General features: G+C 49.0%; 1 protein-coding gene and 1 long non-coding RNA gene across 10 annotated transcripts in view; one reads left to right on the forward strand and one right to left on the reverse strand.

The window, feature by feature from the left end:
- The window catches only part of NRP2 (neuropilin 2), a 115664-nt gene extending 98375 nt beyond the window's left edge, over positions 1-17289 (reverse strand). For 5 of the 9 annotated variants that reach the window (XM_019939069.3, XM_019939068.3, XM_019939071.3 and 2 more), the window contains exons 1-2: positions 16345-17289; positions 2479-2656 (exon numbers count right to left, since the gene is read on the reverse strand). In XM_019939069.3, the coding sequence (XP_019794628.1) occupies positions 2479-2656; positions 16345-16417 (251 nt within the window). In that variant the 5' untranslated portion in view covers positions 16418-17289. The remainder of the gene's footprint in view (positions 1-2478; positions 2657-16344) is intronic. The other 4 variants (XM_073807364.1, XM_033859861.2, XM_033859862.2 and 1 more) reach the window with 1 other exon arrangement.
- On the forward strand, positions 13751-16799 carry LOC109550554 (uncharacterized). Its single transcript, XR_002177088.3, has 2 exons — positions 13751-14352; positions 15704-16799. It is a non-coding gene; the product is annotated as an uncharacterized lncRNA (long non-coding RNA).
- Positions 17290-20349: the final 3060 nt, after the last annotated feature.

Here is a 20349-nt window from a genome sequence, read left to right on the forward strand (position 1 = left end):
TAATGAGGATGAGAGAGAAATGGGGAGTGGAGGAGAAATGGGGGAGGCTAAGAGAACTAAGGATGAGGTTAAGTAGCAGAGGCGTGACCCCAACAGCGTCTTGCTGACACTTTGGCACTGGGGCAAGGAGACTCCAGAAGGATCTTTTTCTGACCTCCCTGAACTTTTCAGTTCACGCTGGAAGCATGGAATTGGGGGAGTGGGGAGAAAAACAGGAAGCTTCTTGGTACTGACGGTAAGCACCAGAAGCTTCAGCATAACCTTGTACCTTACCTGCTTCCCCTACTCCAACTCCAGCCAGAGGCAACGTCTTGGTTCCTCTGTTCCCAGTGGCTTCACAGACCTTGTGCTCGCTCCATCCCTGGGGCTGAGTCCTGAGGGCAAGGGGTACGCCACAGCCCCAAACTGGGCAGGAACATGCTTCCCTGGCCTTGTGTGCTTCCAACATGTTTTAAGTCATGCTCACCAGTTCCTGAGTTTTCCCTTCCCAAAGCCATGCCTTCTCTCTCTGCCACTATGAATATACATGAGATGACCTCCCAGCAATTTTCCTGGGAGATTTGCTGGCATAAGCATAACAGATTTTGGCCCTCTGTTGAGACAGGTGATTAGTCAAAGTTCTCTGAGCTCAGACCCAAGCTCTCAGTACATCACGCTTCAGTCTGTGCCAACCTTCTGTAACCCAGCCAGAGGCACCAGAAGCCTTATACCTTATAAAGAAGCTCTTCTAACAGAAATTTTTGGTCAAGTTCACTGGCAGGGAATTGGCAGCCTTGAGGTGCTGTGCAAATATACACAGGCTGTGCATTTCACTTAGACAAAGAGGAACTGATTAGTTACCCTATGTCATCCATGGAGTCAAGAGTGGATCTGGGATTATAACTCCGTCTTATGACTCTTTGTCACATGAGGCGTCCACCCGGGAAACCCTTCGGTTTTCAACAAAGACTACCTCTTGTTAGGAAAAAAACCATTATGAAGGTGCAAAGGAGTCCTAGGAGGATAACAATGACATCGATTCACTGTGCCTCCCGATCGAACTCTGGTTAAAGAGGAGCCTTGTTCTCCTCCACAAGGTAGCCAGGCCCAGACCTAGACCTGCTCCCTTGTACGTCTCCTGCTAGCTGATTCCTTTATTAATTTTTCAGCCTTCACAATGCATTGCTCACAAGGAATGCTCAGACTATTTATTCATCATAAGGGGCCACTGAACACCCATCAGAGCAGTGGCATGTTCTAGGCACTCGTCTGGAGCAGGACACGATCGTTGGCACATTCTATCCTGTATAGAAAACTCTCACTTTGGTTTCAGCGAGGAAAGACTTTAAGGTGGAGCCCACTAGACAGTACAAAGGGCATTCACACTCTTGACATTGCAATGCTGCTTCCTCCCTCACCTTAACTTATAGGGACCTTGGTGTTAATATGGTGTTTCTTTTACCTTCCTTTTTTTTTTTTTTAAATTATTTATTTATTTATTTATTTGGCCGTGCTGGGTCTTCGTGGCGGCATGTAAACCCTTAGTTGTGGCCTGTGGGATCTAGTTCCCTGACCAGGGATGGAACACGGGTTCCCTGAATTGGGAGCGCAGAGTCTTCGCCACTGGACCACCAGGGAAGTCGCAACATGGCATTTTTAAAGCACTCACAGATGTCTAAACGTCTGCTTGGTCTCTCCCAAGCCACACATTTCCAAGATGGCAGGACCAATGTTGTGAGCCCAGCTGAGTCACCTCGGGTGACTTAACTTCTCTGGGCTTTGGTTTTCTCATCTGCAAAATGGAGGCACCAACTTCCCAGGGCCATTGTGAGAACTGAATGTATTGATATTTACAAAGCAATTAGAAAAGTGTTTGTTAAATAAATCCGTAACACCTGCTTTGAGACTCTAACCTGTACAGCACGGATACCAAGAATCAATGCCAATCTCAGACCTACCAGTATAGACTCAGCTGTTTAGCTCTCTCTCTATAAGGAAACCTGCCACTGCTTCCTAAAATAACAGCCTGATTCTCCACGGTTGGATACACAGGAAGTCTCCACTTGGGGAATCTGGCTACTGTTTTATTGAAGGAAGCTGCTGGGGTTCCTACATGTGGGAGAGGCAGTGGAAATGGGGAGATCTCCAAGGGGAAAGTCAATCTTAAAGTCAAGAGCTGGCGTTGTGTACTCCACCACCCCCCCCCCCCCCCGCCCCTACGTGGAATTCTCCTCCACTGCCAGCCTTTGAATTTAGGGTGTATTCTTTACACTCTTCACTCAGGAAGGCGCTTTCCTCCATACTATGGGATCAACTAGGCTTTTATTTCCACTGAAAGAAATAAATCTCTTGAGGTTTCCCTCTGGGGCCAGGATCACCACTGTTCAGCAGGTCCTAGGGCCAGGGGAGCTGCCACGAGGCGGCAGGTATGGCAGAAGCCTGGGGAGCGGGTGGGGGGTGTGTGTCTCGTGGATGTACATGGCACAGGATGGTGCTTACTTGCAGTCGTGCTTCTCGATTTCGAAGTGAGGGTTGAAGTTGAGGACAATCTTCTGGTTGGGTTCGGGGGCATAAACAATCCACTCACAGTTCTGGTGGGATGGATAATCCTGGGGGTACCCCGGGGAGGTGATATAGCCAGCGTCTTTGGAATTCAAACGACCTCCACAGGGTTGGTCTGGAAGAGAAGACACACGAAGCAAAGAACTTCAAATATGTTACAGTCTGTTTTTTTTTTTTTCCTTTCCTTGTTTCTCCTCTCTACCAGTGGCTGATTAAAACAGTTTTACAGACCTTTTATGGCAGTCCAGAAGAATAACCTACTTACTCATTCAGTGGAAGAGATTATTTCAGCTCATCCTACCCCCACTCACCCAACCACACACACGCGCGCGCACGCACACACACTCTTGCCAAACGAAAATATTCCAGAAAATGCTCATAAATATTCCCAATTACATGGTCTGAGATTTTTAAAAAAACAACAAAACTGAAAACTTAACGTGCCTCCCTGCCTGTTCCTGTCTCCCCTGCTTGGCCCATCTTCTCCTCATTCAAACCTCGCATCTCTATCTTTATCTCATAAATCCTTCATGTTATTTGGTGTTCCCCAGCCCAGCCCAGGGAGCCAGAAGTAAAGACTCCGGGAACTGACAATAGTGGTTTTGTGGTGCCGACCCACAAGTGAGCCTGGTAACAATTATATGTGATGCGGAGGAAGCATTTTCAGTTTTGGGCCAGAACAGACCCTGGAGGGTGATTTCAGCTTTTTTTTTTTTTTTTAAGAAAGAAAAAGCAAAAGCCCCCAAACACTTAATTCCAAATACACCACAAATTTGATTTATTATTTCATTATACACTGAGTGGAAAAATCTGCATTAGAGAATCCACTGGCTCTGACCTCAGAGTTTTGACAAAAGTGCTTTGTGTTGAGTGGACGCCTGTGTTTTCTGCAAGCTTTTTGCCGCTGTCCCTCCTGCCTGGTCACCACCACCAGAGTGTGCTGCTGCTTTGTCCAGTGGTGACCAGCCTTGGAAAGGAGGCTGCAGGGGAGTAGCTGCTCCCCTCCCCCTCAGCAGTGCCCAGCTGGAGGTAAACAGCTTCATGTGGGCCAGGAGGGAAGGGGGCGATCTTCAAAGGCAGAAGAGGTGGGTGATGACATTTGAAGCATCTCATATTTGGGAGTGAAGCTCTGTCATCCCCAGGAGGGGTTCCTGGGAAATGGAGGGGTTTGGCTCAATACCACGGTAGAACAGAAGATGGGAAGGCACAAGAGACCTGGAAATATTCAGAAGCCTCTAGGAGAACTTCCTAAGATGTGTGCCTCTCTTAGCATCAATCACGATTTAATATCGCCATCTGCATGGAGCAGCACGGGGTCCGTGAATTATGCATTCGGGCTCAGCAGCTACCCTACAGGACGGGGCTTTCTCCTGTGCTCGCTCTTTGAGGGAAAGGGTCATGCATTTTTTAACTCTACAGGTGCACTCTCCTATTCCCCGTGTCTGTTGGCATTACTGTCGTCCAGACCTCTGCTTTAGATTACCAGCCTGACAGGCTTTAAACGCATAAAAGATGGGCACACTGCGCAGTGATGGTTGGGACACACAAATCCACACAAGTAGCCTTTTAGGCATCACGCCTCTAAGAGCTCAAACTGTGCCGCGTTGAACTGCCCAGAATCTAATGGATTCAGGTTCCATTTCCTACTGGGTGGAAAACAAAAGCAGGCCATTTCCTCTGGTTTGCAGAGACCACATCATCCTCTAACTAATGACCCCGCACCCTCCCCAGTCCAGGAGGACAATGGGCCCAGCCTCCCCGCCCAGACAGAGATGAGGCCAGCAGTTGAGCCGGGTGCCGCCCGTTCCTCTGCGGCTAGTCCCGCAGTCTTTCCAGGTGTCCACACCACTCCACCATGCTGGGCACCCAACGACTTCCAGCAAGTCAAACTGTGGCCCGTTGCTCCTGGTTCGTGGGCGCGAAATAGGGCTGAGAGTGGTGGCCCTCTGAAAAGGTGGAGGTGTGGGGATCACCCCTCCCCATCACCAGCTGCTCGGACCAAGCTAACGGGAGAGGAAACTTTCTGCTGGGTACAGCTCCTCTGCCAGCCGTTTTGCTGAAAACTGCAGCCTTGCCACCAACTCACCCCAAACCACATTTTTCACCTTGGAACTCAGCAGATGGAATCTGAGCTGAGCTCCTGTCTTGTAACCAAGTCATCCAAACTCCTTCCCTCCTTCTTTATCCCTTCCCTGCTTCCCTCCAATTACTCTTGAAAGAACTTCTCTCCCTCAGTTCCCTGCCCCCTCCACCCCACCCCCCCAAGTTTAAGCTTTTAGTCATTAGACCAGGCACACATAATCAGCAATAAAGACAGGAAACTTCCTCATAGGAAGGTTTCATTTCTCACCCACACCAGGAGTCATCATTTCCTCACTTAAAAAAAAATTAAACTATATATATCCCATAGCGGACAGTCTGCATTTTCGGCTGTTAAAACTCACTTAGCCAAAGGAAAAAGGAGTAACCCCTTTCTTTTTTCCTGCTCTTTCTTTATCTGAAGAAAATCAAGGCACTTATTAAAATATTTAAAAACTCATTAAAACATCTGCTTTGCTTGCGTGTTGTTAACCTTTTCAATATCCAAACATTTATAAACTCACACTCGTGTTTGGATGGCACTCACACTCAGAAACACACACAAACATAGATATCGAGCATATATCCGGTACGTATACATATTAGAAATTCACACTTTAGTCCTGTACACACTTTCACACCCTCTCATAAAATATCACACATCATTTGCACAGACATATATCCACCAAGATAAATACTAGAATTTCTGTCTCTATTTTGCTTGGAGAGAACTGAATTCTTGAAATCTCTCATCAGTAAAAATTGTAAGGAAAACACGCTTAATCCTTCTACACTTCCTCTTAATCACTGATCTTTCATTTCCAGGTTTGGGAACCCTTCCATTTCTGAAATACAAACACGCTCCCAATAGAAATGAGCTAGACTTTTTTCTGAAGAGCTACACCATCCAGGGCTTGGGAGGTCTCTGTCGCATTCCAAAAGGAACAGCATAAGTGCTCTCTATCGTGTTTCAGAGGAGTCCAGCCCAGCCAAAAGGGGGCTGAACTCAAGGGCAAACGCCTTTAGGCCAATCTCCACGCACAGAAGGGAAGCTGACCCTGTTGAATTTTTAGCTACTGAGCCTGTTTGGCAAGTTGACAAGGGACTGACTTCTTTCTCTATTTTGTGAAAGCCTTTCACCTGGGGCAAATTCACTTCCCAAAGAGAAGTAGGCAAACCCAGGCCTGGACGGTTCAGAGCGGGTTTTCTCCTACATCTGGGAAGGAAACGTAAGGGATGGGCCAGGTCAGGTCAGATAAAGAGGCCCACGGATGAAAGGATTCAAGTGACACCTCTAGACATAATTTGAAATCAAGGGGATGCTAAGTTCTAAAGTCACAAAGGTTTGATTTTTCCCCCATAATGACTACTTAGGTGTTTTAATTTGACATATAAAAGGTCAGATTATTTCTGACCTTCCTATCTTCTCTTTTTTTGTTTGTATTTCTCACATGCCCTTGTTTGCTGGTGAGCTACGCACCATCTGATGCTGCCTAGGGGTAACCTGGCCCGGGATCAGGTAAAGGGATTCAGGACCCATCCACTTACAATTCTAAGGCCAGTTTCAGAAAGAACTCACCCGCCCACAGAACCCAATTTAAGACGAAGCACTGGTTCCTTCGTAATATATGATATTTGGGAAGTAGTTATTAAGAAGGAGTAACAGATCTTCTTTAAAAATCTGGTCTGCCTCCTAAGGAAATTCAGCTGGAGTTGTTTTAAAGAAACACTGGATGGCCAGGACTTGAAAATAAACAGATTACAATGGCTTACTTCGCCATGGCCAGAGACACCAGGTGACACCAGGCAACAGGCTGTGGACTGTCCCACAGTAGAAGAATCAGATCACTCATTTTAGCTGAACTGAAAGTAAAAGTCCTTGGCAAAAACAGGAAACTTAGGCTGGCTGGATAGGGGACTGGAGAGTCAGGTGATGTCAAAGGTGGGTCTGGGGTAAGGGGACCAGATTACTAGGAGGGGAGGGGGGCTGACATTAGCAAGAAGAGGGGATGCAGCACGTGGACTCTCAACTCCCTGTGACCTTCCTGTGTCTCAGCTTCCTAAACTGTAATTCATTGAGAGGATTGAATTAAGTGTGTAGTTTTCAAAGTTATTTTTAGAAGTGTTTGTGTTTTCCTTGATCAGAACTCTATCCAGAACTCCAATGGGCAAAGCAGCTAAAAGTGGAGCTCTTCTTGGGTGTGGGGACGAAGGGTGACCAGAATCAGTGCAGTATCCCCGCCATGAAGTCCCTCCCCTCCTCTCTGATGGGGCTTCTCTGTAAGAACATCAGGACTTCCTGGAAGTGGGTTTGAAACCCACTAAATCTCAGTTCCCTTGTTACTTTAAAATGCCATATAAAAGAGAAAGAGTAGAAGGATTAGAAGACATCAATTTCATACATATACCTGAGGGCACTTGGTGGAGAAAAGCAGTCTCATTTCCCCCCAAAATAATACGCTTTATTTACTTTATAATTTATCCTTTGTTCACAACACAATCCCATCCTGTTCTTATTTCCACAGCATTGTTTTTATTTAATTATTGGTAGCAAGGAAAAGAAGAAGCTCTTTCTATGATTTCAAAAGAGAAGTCTTGCCACTTAACTAATAAGAAGCCTTGCTATTCAAGTATGGTCTCCCCACTGGCAAGCTGTGTGACCTTGGGTAAGTTAGTAAACAACTCTGAGCCTTTGTCTTCTCATCTATAAACGGAGGGGAGTAGTTCTAAAGGTCAGCTGCAGTTCTAAAGTTCAAAGCCTGTATAATGAGGAGGGGGCAAAAATCCTGTAACCCATAGATGAACCCGAAATTTAAAAGATTCTCTACCTTCCTAGACAATAAGATATTTATGCAAGGTGTTAATTTCTGTTTCATTTGCTTAGTAAGCCTGAAACAAAACTCCAGGGTTCTTCAGATGAAAGTATCTGTCCTGCATTATGGAGAGTTCAAATGTCTCTTTCAATCACATTAGCTCTACCTACGTGGGTTTCTTTTCTTAACTGAGGCTGTGGCTGTATATTTATAAATATTAGGGATACACAGTTCTGTGTGTGAGCATCTCAACAACAGTGATGCATGAAAAGAAAGACAGAAAAAAAGAGTTTCTTCCAATCTCTCACTCAAATCATCTAAGTCCTGTGCTCAGGGTTTGAACCAAATTTTGCTCACTAACCTTGGATAAGCTGCTTTTAAAGAGTGATTTCTGTGGGCTGAGGCTGGATTTTGTTTTATTCAAAGCGACTTCAGCCTGTCACAAGACAGTCTCATAAAATCTGTATCTTGGCTTAAGCTGGGAAGAAATGAGCCAATCCATCAGCCCAGGAATGCGGCTGTTTGACCACTTCCTAAGGCAACTGGGAAGGGATGCAATCTATTCAATTTATGGGGCTGGGTGGCAGTGAGCGATCCACTCCTGAAGGCGCAGCAAATGCAAATCCCTATGAACTTCTGCAATGATAAGGTTCAAAATCTGAATAAAAGAAGCGTCCGGGAGGGCAGGATGGAGGGAATCAGAGAGGGGGACAGGAAGCCAGCAGATGAGCATGGAAAAAGAAGTGAGGAATGAGGCAAACTTCCTCTTCTGAAACACTTCCGATGAATTCACCAAGGAGAGAACTGGAAGTTGGGTCTGGAAATAGGGCCTTTGGGAAGTCTCCTCCCCTCAGTCTGGATGCGAAAAATGAACCTTCATTTAATCGTTAAAATGTAGTTTGAGGCGATTACCTTCCCTGACCTCAAATCATGCCACCTGTGGTAACCTCGTTATTTGTCATCTTATATCATAAGCAAACACAATTCCAATAGGGCAGCCAATATAATATCATTAGTTTATATTTATGTCCACTCTTTCCCAGCCCTCATTGCAAATGCAATTTTGATGCCAATCATGAGAGATCTGGGATTACAATTCCTGACCCTTTCAACAGACATTTGGGGAAGGAAATAGAAGAAGAATAATTTTAGGGCCTCTCCAAAAGGTAATATAATTTTTTTCATTTATTTTGATTAACTAAAGGCTTCTGTTGAAACTTTCATGGCTCCCCATTGGTTAGTAAATGAAATCCAACCCCCCTGGCCCAGCAATTTGGGCCTTGCATTTGGCACAAGCTACTATATCCAACCTGATTTGCAATTATTTACCTCCACACCGTCTTATCTGCAGTTTCTGAGTATTCCCCAGACAAGAAGTGTTCCCTTCTCTGCTCCCAGTTCCCCTTCCCCTGGTATGCCTTTCCCAGCTCTAAATCGTCTATCCTCTCAATCCAGGCTCCCACGGCACCTCTGCCCTCCCTGATCTCCCCACACCACGAGTGACCTTTCCCAACCTCTGAGGTTGAAGCTCTTCAGCATCTTCTAAGGTGTGAGAGAGCCTTATCCATGCTGCTGGACCACCTGTTCATCTTTGGCAAACCACACAGCATCAAATCCAGAGTCTTTCCCAAAAGTCAGACTCAGTGAGGCTTGATGAATTAATAACTGACTGGCGTAACACCAAAAGTATCCGTAGGTATCACAAATTCTAAGAAAGCCTCGTCACAAATTGTTCTGCTTATCCAGCTACTCCCCTTCCTTCCCGACCCACAGCTCCTAGTAAATGCAAATGTTTTTTAATTGGTGAACCGAGAGTTTAGAGGACTTGCCTGGGATAATACCTAGTCACAGAGTAGAGCTAGTGTGAACTATATCTCATAGGACACAATAACCTCAGATAATAATGATGAAATTCAAAAGAGATTACATTTTAATTCTAATGATGGTAAAATTAATTTATCTGAGGGTTTTCTTGCCCCCTCACTCCATCCCCTACCCTCCCAAAGGCAAGCTCTAGATATTTGTTTTCAGTAGTGCCAAGAAGATTCAAACTACTGCTTCCTCACTAGACTCTTGCTGGGTGTCAGTTTAGTTCTCTACCCATCCCTCCCCGGCTCCCTTCCCCTCCCTGGCCCCCAATATGCCTTTTAGGCACATCTGTTTTATTTTTCCCCTTTATCAAAACAATTATTATTGCCGCTTGGTCCAGTAATTTGCAATTCCCTTTATCTTCTTCGCTGAAAGATTGGCCAGAACCCGGATCCCTGGCTATCACGGGATCTCGAGAGGCGGTGAGCAGGGTATCACTGGCTGTGTGCATTCAGCTGGCCAGCAGCCCTACCCACTGCACGCCTTCCTTTTGTTATTCCCAGCCTCCTCCCTTTTCTTTCTGGATTAGATCATGACTCCTTTATGAAGACCCAGAGGGAAATGGGATTATCAAGAATCTTGCTGGGTAAAAGCTATTTTGTCTTTATGATGACTTTTTTGAGTTCAGCTGGTGAGGGGCCTTAATGCCAGAGTAGAAGTTATTACACATTCAGGGAGCCCCTTCCACGCAGCACTCCCTGCTGAGCACCTTTTCAGGGATGAAGAATGGAAGAGGAGGGAAGGGAAAGAGAGAGATTTAAAAAATCAGTAGAGGTGAGAACACTGAAAGTAGAAAACCCAGGTGAGAAAAAAAAAATGCAAAGAACAGACATAAATCTAAGATGAGAACCCAGCAGAGAACATCCGTCTCTGAAGAACAGTGTGCCGAGAGATCATCTGACGCTTATAAAACCAGACAAAGGTTTAGTGGGGTAAGAGCTGAGAATGCGTAAATTATCTATTTATTAAAAAAAAAAACTCATAAAAGTAACATCCACTTACCACATGGGTGTTAGTGTCCTTTCTATCTTTCTATGATCACCAGATACTGCTAACCCCACTGAAGCTGTTTTGAAGATTAAATGACTTCTGCATAGACAGCTTAACATGTATTAAACAGTACTCTATGTAATCTGACATAGCCCAACAGCCCTAGAAATCAGCTATTATTATCAAATACATTTTACAGATGAAGACACTGAAGTACAGAGAGATTAAGGATTCTGGATCACCGAGCTGTCAAGTGGCTGAGCTGGATTTTAATCCAGGTGGTCTGGCTCTGATGCTTCAGAAGCTGGGAAGTCCGATGAAGGTCTCCCCAAAACATTTCAGTGACAAACTTATTTAGTGGCATTTAGGGCAAGAAAAATGTTCTGCCTGTTTGAAAACTCCTTTTTCTCCCCTGTGCCAGGAATCTGTGTGTGAACAATGAGAGATGTGTCTGAGGCTGGGGTGTGAGTGAGCTGCAAGCACTTAACAGTTTCCACTCCCTGCACCTCAGGCGCTTGTCATCCTGGCCCTCTTTCCTGGGTCCTGGAAACCAGGGTGTGTGTCTGGGGGGAGGGTGTGGTAGGGGTGTGACTAGATGGCTCAAGTCTGAAACTATGTGTCACAACATCAGAGGGTTTTTTCCTCCGCAGCTGCCATTTCTCTCCTGTCTCCTCAACCCCATTCTTCCCCATCCTAAATGCCACGTTGGTATTGTTCTACTTGAGAGGAGCAGCGTTTTCAAAGATGGGGGATTTATTTTTACCGCACAGCTGGTCTGCCAAAGGTCACATAATTTGGCAATGTTCCCAGTGGTTAAAAATTAATTTCTCCTTATTAATACAACCAAGGTCCCCTAGGATCAGAGCTCAGCCTTATCTAAACTTGACAGCTTCCTAAACCTTTAGAAGATGCTTTCTCCTGGAGGGCCAGCCATGCTACAAGGCCACTGTGTCCTGGAATCCAACCCCACTGAATCCTGTTAGGTAATGAGACCATTAAGCCTTCAGCCATTTCTCATCGAAGCAGATAAAGCTTTGGAAAAGGCTGTAGGCTCTCTAGGACAAACTTCCGCAATACCACGAATGGGTTAATTATAAAAAAAAAAAGTGAATGCCTTACCTGGAAGGAACCATACAAAGACTAACTTCCAGGGATCAAACACAAATCTGACACTCAAAGAGGGTGCCTCACAGCTTATCCAGTGGCAAATGATGGTCACATGATAAAATACCTCAAATATGTTAATGATACTACAAACTAATACCCAGATGTCACTTTTCAAGTCTTTTCTCATCAGTGCAAGAAATTAAAAAGATATTATGCTTCTGCTCCTAAAGTCTTCCCAAACTGGACTTTGGGGAATATATTCTGAAAACTCTTTACCGATGAACCTGGCTCTGAATTGTGTCAACGCAGAACTGTCTCACACTTGGGTCACCCAAAGTCAGCTCCTTCAATAAGCAGTTGAGTCAAATGAAAAACACCAGACAGGGTCCTCAGGACCATCCAGTCTATGGTGTCTCTCCCCACTGATCCCCGGGGGCCTCTCCCCAGCTGTTATTTGCTTTCATGCCTCATTGCATATGAACTGGCATTTCGACCCCTAGACTCGACTACACTGTGAAGATAGGAACTGACCTTTGGGGTGCAGCATATGAACTATACATTCAACAGCAGGAGATGAGAGCCATTTAGTAGACAGCAGGAGTCCTGTCTGGATAGCCTGGGGTTCTCAGTCACTGCAGCCTTCCAACATTTCATTTTGCCAGTTGGGTGCTCTGTGGCTTAATCTGAGGGCTCCACGGCATGACATGAAAAGTCCAGACCTGCGGTGCTGCCTGGGCATACACAATTCTACCAGGCACAACTTGGACAAGAAGGAGCTTGCCCTGGAGCCCTCATGGGGAGCTCTTCTCTTTCCACTGTTTTGCACTGTGTGCTCTGTTGGCAACTGGCGCTAGTTTCACTACCTCCAGTGGCTGCTTATGGGATAAAGTTGACCGCGTACCTACTGAATGCGGGCACGGGACCAGTCCCCAGAGCCTAGAGCAGGCTGTCTGTGCCGAATCCAGGAGTTTATAGATCTGCTGGCAAATTTTTATGCCTGCCCACAGCCATCCCGCCATTCGTGGAGACAGGCTAAAAAGGGAACCCTCTTCAAACTCCTATCCGGAGCCTAGACTGCCGTTGCTTCTCTTTCAGCATTTGTTTGAACCAGACCTGTCTCCCACAGCTAATTTACACCTCTTATCTGATCATCCAGTCCAGACGGAAGGTTGAATTGACTGCGTTTGCCAGTGTCCGTGGCAATGGTGTTAAACTCAAGCACAGATCAAAGCTCTCCAGGCAAGGGGCGGGCGGGGGGGCGGGTAAGGGAGGGGCGGTTTTTGGTTACAGGGTCCGGGCTCTTTTGGCCCCAAGCAGTGTGTCCCGGAGGTGCGGAAACGTTAGGGCTGGGAGTTGCCACTATCTGAAGAAACCCATTGTCAGGGCCTGATGATTTCCTGAGCAAAAGCCCGTCCCCCCGCTGACCACGAGATTAAGTCCAGCAAAGGGGAGTTTCGCGGCCAGGCTCTGACCGGGGAATGGCTAGCGCCAGGGGGCTCTCCTCTCCGTCTGAAACCGAAAGGAAGGGAGGTGGTGGGAGGGAGGCGAGTGGTGAGCACACGCCAGTAAACCAGAGCGCCGATCTCCTCCCATTCCAGAGAAATTCAACCGGAGCCGCAGAAGCGGTGACACGGTTGAGCCAGATCCCCTAAGCTTGGCCCGGAAAGCTGATTCCCACCCCCATACCGCAGAGGTTCCCGGAGGGGCGAGCGGTTCATGCCACCCCACCACCCCCGCCAGCCCCTGGACATTAGCTTTGTGGATGCCCCCCCATCCAGCCGCCGGGGACCTGGTGGGAAAAACGGAGGTGCGCTAGCCCGAGGCGAAGGCTGGAGGCAGCCGTTTAATCACAGCTCGCCCCGCCTCCATTAACTTCTGTTGATATTAAAGAGAAATCAATCAGTGAAAATGAAGCACTGGCCGTGAATACTTCTTTTTCCCTAGCGGAAAAGCAAAGAGCGAGATGGTGGGGGAGGGGAGGCAGAACTCGCCGGCGACTGCAGAGGTTTCTCCCAGGCGGAGAACCGCAGCGGCGACTTAACTTTCTGGCAATGGGCAGCGTTAAGGAAATGCCGCAAGCTTCTCCCTGGAGGTGTCCTTAGTCAGGAGGGGGAGGGGACAAGGCTGCAGGAGCTGGAGGCGGCCCACTTAGCCCAGGCTTGAGCTTCGGTTTTGCTTTCGCTGGGAATATTTTTGCCTAATAGAATGTTTATGGATCGCTCGACTCTGTTTCTGCTGCGTAGCCCAAACAAATCGATGCGGCGTTAGAGACAGCGCGGGGTAGGGGGGAGGCTGGGGGGCCACCACGTCCCCACCACGTGGAATGCCCGCGCGCCGCGTGCGCTTCACCTGTTCGCGCGCACCCGCGGGCGCCCGGCGCGCAGCGCTACTAGAGGCCGCGCAAGTTGCTCTCATTCCCGCGGCTCAAGCTGCCTCCTTTGCGCCTCCAACCTCCGCTCCGAATCCCACCCAGTCTTCCCGCCACCCAGCTCGTCCAGCGCTCGGGCCCCCAGCCCCTCAAAGCCGGCTCTCTGGGGGCAGCAGGGGTAATGCAGCGCAAAGTGGAGTGCGCGAGGCAGGAGGGGGTGCTCCGGGCAGGGCCCTCCGAGCGGTCCCAAGTCCCCGAGCCCCCGAGCCGGGGCGGGAGGGAGACAGGCGGGCGGCGGCGCTGCGAGCTGGCAAGGCGGTCGGTGTGGCAAGGACGGGGGAGCCTGGTGCGCGACGCCCACTGGGCCTCCCAGCCGCCCGCCAGTGCAAGAGGCTGCCCGCCTTGGCCACGAGGTTATTTGCTCACTTGCTCCCCAGCACGGCCCCCTCCCGGCCGGCGCGCACCGGGTGAGTCAGAGGTCTAGCTGGGCCTCGCCCTTTGCCACCCGCTGCCGGCTCCCCCGGTGCCAGTCCGCTGCTCCGACGAAAAGCCGGAACGGCCCGCGGCTTGCGATCGCCTTTTCGGGTGAGAATACCCACCCCGGGCGGGTCCCAGCTCCGCGTCCCATCAGGAGGTCCCACCCTGGGTCCGAGGCTGCCTGAGGCCTCACAGAGGGCGACCAGCCCTGTGCTCCGCGCCTCTGGGCTTCTCTAGAAGTGACGCAGCGCGGCCCGGGGCTGCGGTGGGAGGGGGCTCTGCAGAGAGCGCGGAAGGCAGGTGGCAGAGCGGGAGTGGGTTTGAGCGGACGTCGCACACACACGTACACACTCCGCGCAGTGCTCGGGGACAGATGTCAGAACATCTGGGGTAGGAGATGGCCCCCGAGGCTTTACTACCCCTCCCGCCCCTCAGAGCACACGGAACCTGAAGTTGTGTGTGTGTGTGCGCGCGCGCGCCCGCGCTCGCGCGCCGGGGCCTACCAGAGTCCGTGCCTGAATACATAATGTACCGTGGGCATCCTCACCGCGCGCGCGCGCGCGCGGGCACACACACGCACACACACACACACACATATATACACACAGCGAATCACACAAACATACATAATTTATGCAGCTTTCAGGTCTGTGGGAGGTAATTTAATTTCGCTTCAAGCTGGGAACTTAGAATTAAGGCAACAGGGAATGGGGAGCCACAGGAAATCTCCCCAAGTGGGACCTGCACCCATCTCTTTGATACGATTTTCAACTGCTTTGAAGACCAGTTATGGCCGAGAAGACGCAGCAAACGTGTGGATTTGGATAACAAGGGCATTCGCGAATCTTTCTCCCCCTCAAATAATCACCCAAGCTTCGAGTGGGGTGCGTGCCAGTGCTGGGGAGTGAGAATCAGAGTCCCGGGCCCCCACAGCGGGCTCCCACTAGCCCGCTGTGATGGGGGAGGGCCCGGGAGGCTGCAAGGGGTTAGTGCTATCGCTGCAGTGGCAGACTTCGAAGTGCCTGCGGGTAAGGGCACTTCAGGAAGGCTTTTTCTCCTCTCTTTCTTTTCCCCATTTCCTCCCGGCATGGTTTCCCCACTCTCAATCACCTGTAGCAGCTTTTAAGAGTTTTGTCAGACTGCGACACTGTTGTCAGAGGGGAGAGAGGCTCACCCGGGAGAGTGGTATGCGGAAGCAAGAACATGCCCCACTGGATTCCCTGGAACCAGCCCTTCTCCGAGAGTGTGCCCCTAGCTCACAAGTACTGGCCCCACACTGTTCTGGGCCTTGCAGTACTTATCTCTGCAGTCTGTCCACGCACCCTTTTTGGCAGTGGTTGAGAACAAATTCCACTCAAAAGTTTCTGACCACTTCACAAGAATGAGAGACCTTTGAGGGCAACATACTTTGTGTTATCTAATAATAATTTTTAAAAGAACACATGATTTTCTTCCCCAGAAAATACAGCAGGAAAGAGAGCTGAATGACCAAACGCCTCGGTTGCCAGAAGCGCCCAGCCCCAAGCCCCGAGCTCAGCCACAAGACCACTTGCTCCATCAGCCTCAGCCCAGTGATCCTGAGACCCATCCACACGTTCTGCAAACAAGCTACAGCACTGGAAAACCCAAACTAGACTCTTGCAGTTCCCAAGCCCTTCAGTTAACATTGCTCAATGTGGCTAAGGGGAGGGAACGCAAATGATTTATATTTCACTGGCTAGGTTGAAGAAACTCAAGGGAGATGTGTTCTGCTTCAAGACAGGGGGAAAAAATTCCCCAAAACTGTAATGCAAAAGCTTTGTAGTATTTTTAAACCTTTGATTCAGTCCATATGTGACATCTGAACACCGCCAAATTCTGTCTATGTTTCAAAACACACACACACACTCACACACTCCTAGCAGGAGAGAAAAGTTGGGTTTTAGCGGCGGTGGTGGTGTAGGGAGGGCCGGCTGGGATCTCTCTCTAAATTATTCAGTATTGAGAGATCTTCCTTCTTTGCCATTGCGTGTGGCCCCCTGCATTAGCAGTTGCTTTTAAAGGTAAAGGCATATTGAAATGAATAGAAAAAACAAAAAACAACAACTTTCAGGGGCTTACCTGGTTGGCCTCTCACTTCATGTCCTGAAAAGTAGAGAGCTAAGAAAATCCAGGTGAGAGGAAACATATCCATTTTGGAGAAGGAAGCTTTCTCCAGAGCTGTTTTTGTAGATTTCTTGTTTAATTACAAGTCTTTGTATTTTTCTCTCTCTTATGTTCTTCCTTACAGTGTCCTCTGCAAAGGTTTCTACTGGTCAGTGTTTCCCTCCTGGGTCCTGGCGGCCCGTCTTCACCTTTATCCTTGCTGGATCCCCACCTCACCAGGAGGAGGGTAGCTCTTCAAATCAGCAAAGAGGGAGCAAGCCGGGAAGAGAGGACGGGTTTCCTCTCTTAAAAACAACGCATCTATGCCCTCTCCAGTTCCTCAAAGTATCATTTCCTTTATCCTACAACATCACGAGTATTTTCCGTAAGCCAAGCGTAAAAAAAAAAAGGAAAATATAATAAAAATAAAAGCCAAGACTTGCCTTGGGCATCACACGGCCCCCAGGCAGCTGTGTGATCTCAGAGGCGTAAACTGACACACATCCCCCGGCACTCGGGACCGACACGCTGGTGGAGGCACAGACCACCCGACGGCCCGAGCGGGAGGCGGCCGCCCAGCTCTTGCCCTCACCGGGTTCCTCTAGCGGGAGCCTCCCCCAAAGGCTACACCCGCTTGGCCAGCCTCAAGAGGGGAGTCTGAGGAAGGAAGCTGCTGCGGCGGCGGCGGCTGCTGCGGCGGCGGCGGCTGCTGCTGCGGCGGCAGCGGCGCCGGCTGGGATCGCCTGGGAGCGAGCGAGCCCCTCTCCGAGTTCGCTCGCGCCCGCCCTCACCTCCACCTCGCCTAGCGCCTTGCCGAGTGTCTGCGCGTCTGAGGATGTGCTGGGGGCGGGCTGCGGGCTGCTGCCTCGCTCGCGTTCTCTGCTTCCCCTCCGTCTCCCCCCTGCCTTTTCAGGCCGAGCAGCGGGTGGATGTCAGAGCCGCGGCAGAGCTATCCGATTACGCGCCGGCTCAGGGCCCGCCCCTTCTGTGTTCCTGATTAAAGAGGCAGCCGCGGAGACGCGCGGCGAAGAGCAGAGCGCGGCGGCACCCGGCTCGGGCGGGGCGGCGGCGGTTTCCCCGTCGGCCGCGGCCGGATCAAAGTTAAGGCAGCTCCCACCCGGCCACCACTCTCCCACCAGGCCACCACTCTCCCACCCTGGGCACCTCCGCGCCTGGCTGCGCCGGGCCGCCCGTGCGTAATGCCCTGGAGAAGGAGAGCCCCCGGGCACCTCCAGGGCGCGCTGCCTTTGGCCGCCTGGCCCCCGCCCGAGGAAGACTCCGCGGGAAACGGAGGAAATTCTTGTTCTCCCCCGATTCCCCGACTCCCGTGCCACACACGTAGAACCCAACACCATGCCACGCGCAATGGCGTTACAAGAGGAGTTGGGTGGCGTACGGTGTTTGGAGTAGGGAGCCAGGCGGCAGCTCAGCCATGCGTTCGCACAGGCAGCAGTGCGTGGCGGCGACACACACGGTCAGCCCCGGCTGAATAAAACCCCAAACACTCCCTGCGTTTACTACTCGGATCCTTTGTTGTGTCCCAAACATACTCCTCTCCTCTGGGTGAGGATGTAGTTTCCCCTGCGCTCCTAACTTGTAACTATCAGAAGAAGAGGAAAGACATTCTTCAAAGAAATTTTTCAGGTAAACAAATTGGATTCCCCCAACTCTCCAAAAAAAGTCCAGGTACATGAAGGTTTCTCGAAATGCTACTGTAACTACTTCTATTCACACTTCCCCACGGAGATGTGGACACAACGCCGAGAGAAGGAAAACAGCATTATGCCAACTATTTTTAAATGGAGGCGTGAAGCCTGTTTAGAGGGAGCCTCGAGCTAACAGTTGGGAAGACACTTGTATCTTTGTTTCTAGGGATGGCTTTGTGGATTCAAACCGTCTCGCTTCACTAGGCACCTATTACTACATTATCATACAGACTCTTAACAGGAACAGTCTAAATAACACTTTGCGGATACCTTTTCTGCCACTCTGCAGATTAAGAAAAATAAAGTTTCGGTGACAAGAAACACACACGCATCTGACTCTCCCATTTATTTCTTTGCTTGTGCTTGTGGATTCTTCTGGGTGGTTTTCCTCCTTATCTGGACTTGCCATTAGCTTTGTTTATCACTTTTAGTGTTTGAAAAATCTGTAACTCCCACTTAACTGTTATTTACACTGAGATAACCAAAACAAAATTGAATCAGAAGCCATTTGCAAATAGTTGAGCCAAGCCGTGCAAGGATTTTACAGTGCTGTGTACATCCACTGGCTGCATATCACACTGTTAATCTTAGATGCCTGGTTTTAAAGGGCATTTAACTGAGGCCTGGTGAGTTTTTCCAGTGAGCATGTTCCCTGGCAGGCCTAAAGACTACCTCTCACTCCTTTCATTTTCTCTCTCTCTCTCCTGTCCTTCTTTCCCCCCTTCCTTCCTGGCCTTGAGAGCACATCCGTATTATTAAAAACTCCAAGTTTACTTTTTTTCCTGTTTAAATGTCAGTTGTAAAGAAAGACCACTGCTCCCTAATATTTAATGGAGTAAAGAGGCAGTCTGGATTTTGAAACTTACATGGTGATCTCGGCTTCTATCATCGCCAAGGTACTAACTTAAGGACAAATAACATTATCTACAGTGACACAGGTTTCATAAAGAGAGTCATTTAGGATCACCTCCCCACCACCAACCCATCTAGCAAGTGCCGAACATGGAAGAATTCTGTTTCTGAGAACATTATAGTCAGAGTTCAGGTGAAGGGGAGACAAAGAAAAAGTAAACTGAAGCCCATTGGGAAACCATAAGAAGGAAACTCTGGACTTCTGCCCTCAGGTTCTCAGGGTTGGAGGTGCCTATCAGGATGCTTCGAGGGTCTTTGGTCTGGTAGGGAGAAGGGTCAGTCTCAGTGTTCCGTTCCTGGACCTGATTCCCAGCATCATGGATTTTAATTTTTCAGAGGAGTCATTAAGAAGGAGCTAACTTACTTCCTGGGAGTCCTCAGTAGGACTGTTGCAAGAGTTCTAATCAGTCCACTTGAGTCAAGTCCTGATTTCCTGCAGTTGGGTAGAGGGTGAGTCTTTGGTTCAGAGCCCTGGGGACTCCCAGCGGCCAGACCATTTTGAATCCTCTAGGGGGCAGCACTCAATAAATAATGGTAACAGTACCTGCAGTAGCACTTCTGGCGTTGATTTTACTTCCAGGAGCTCACAGCCCTTTAAGACCAGACCAGGGAAGATTTAGACTGAGACCAGATCTCCCCCAGCCCACTCTGAACAAGAGCCCATGGACTCAGGGGGACTTAGAATTGCTTTAATTCAGGACTTCCAAGAACTCTGGGGACTAAACGCAAATCCCACCTGTGCCCTATGGAAAACGAATCTTTAGGGAAATTCTCCAGAATGGGACTGACTCAGACCTGCCAGCCCCAGTTTTTGTCTAGACTGGAATCTCAGGGGTTTGCCTACAATTGGTTTGGTTTCGACCAGAGGTGCAGGGGTGAGGAGCCAGGCACCGTACTTTTCATTATTTTGTGAGTCCATATTTTTCACTCGTGTGAGTCCCATGGAGAAGCCTGCCTACTAAAGACTAGTAGCATTGACAGAAACAATGGGCTAGTTGACAGAAACACTGAACTGACTAGAAAACAGCTAACTAGTGAAGTCGAGATTCCTGGCAGAATCACTGACTCACCTAGGACGTTTTACGTCATTATCCTTCATTGTGAAATAATAATAGATAATCCCATCCTACATTCCATTCCTTTGACAAGAAGGGATGTGGGGAACATAAAACGGGTTTGTAAAAGATGCTAAGAGAAAGCTGTAGCCTAGCCACACCCCAGTGGAAAGATGGGCATTTCCAGCTCGACAGTCCCAACCCAAGGTTACATCAGAATCACCTAGGGAAAGTGGTAAAAATTCAGATCCCTGGGCAGCATCCTCCTGCAGATCAGATTCCTTGGGTTTGGGAATCTGTATTTTTAA

Source organism: Tursiops truncatus, chromosome 7 (genome assembly GCF_011762595.2).
Source record: "Tursiops truncatus isolate mTurTru1 chromosome 7, mTurTru1.mat.Y, whole genome shotgun sequence".
NCBI lineage: Eukaryota > Metazoa > Chordata > Mammalia > Artiodactyla > Delphinidae > Tursiops > Tursiops truncatus.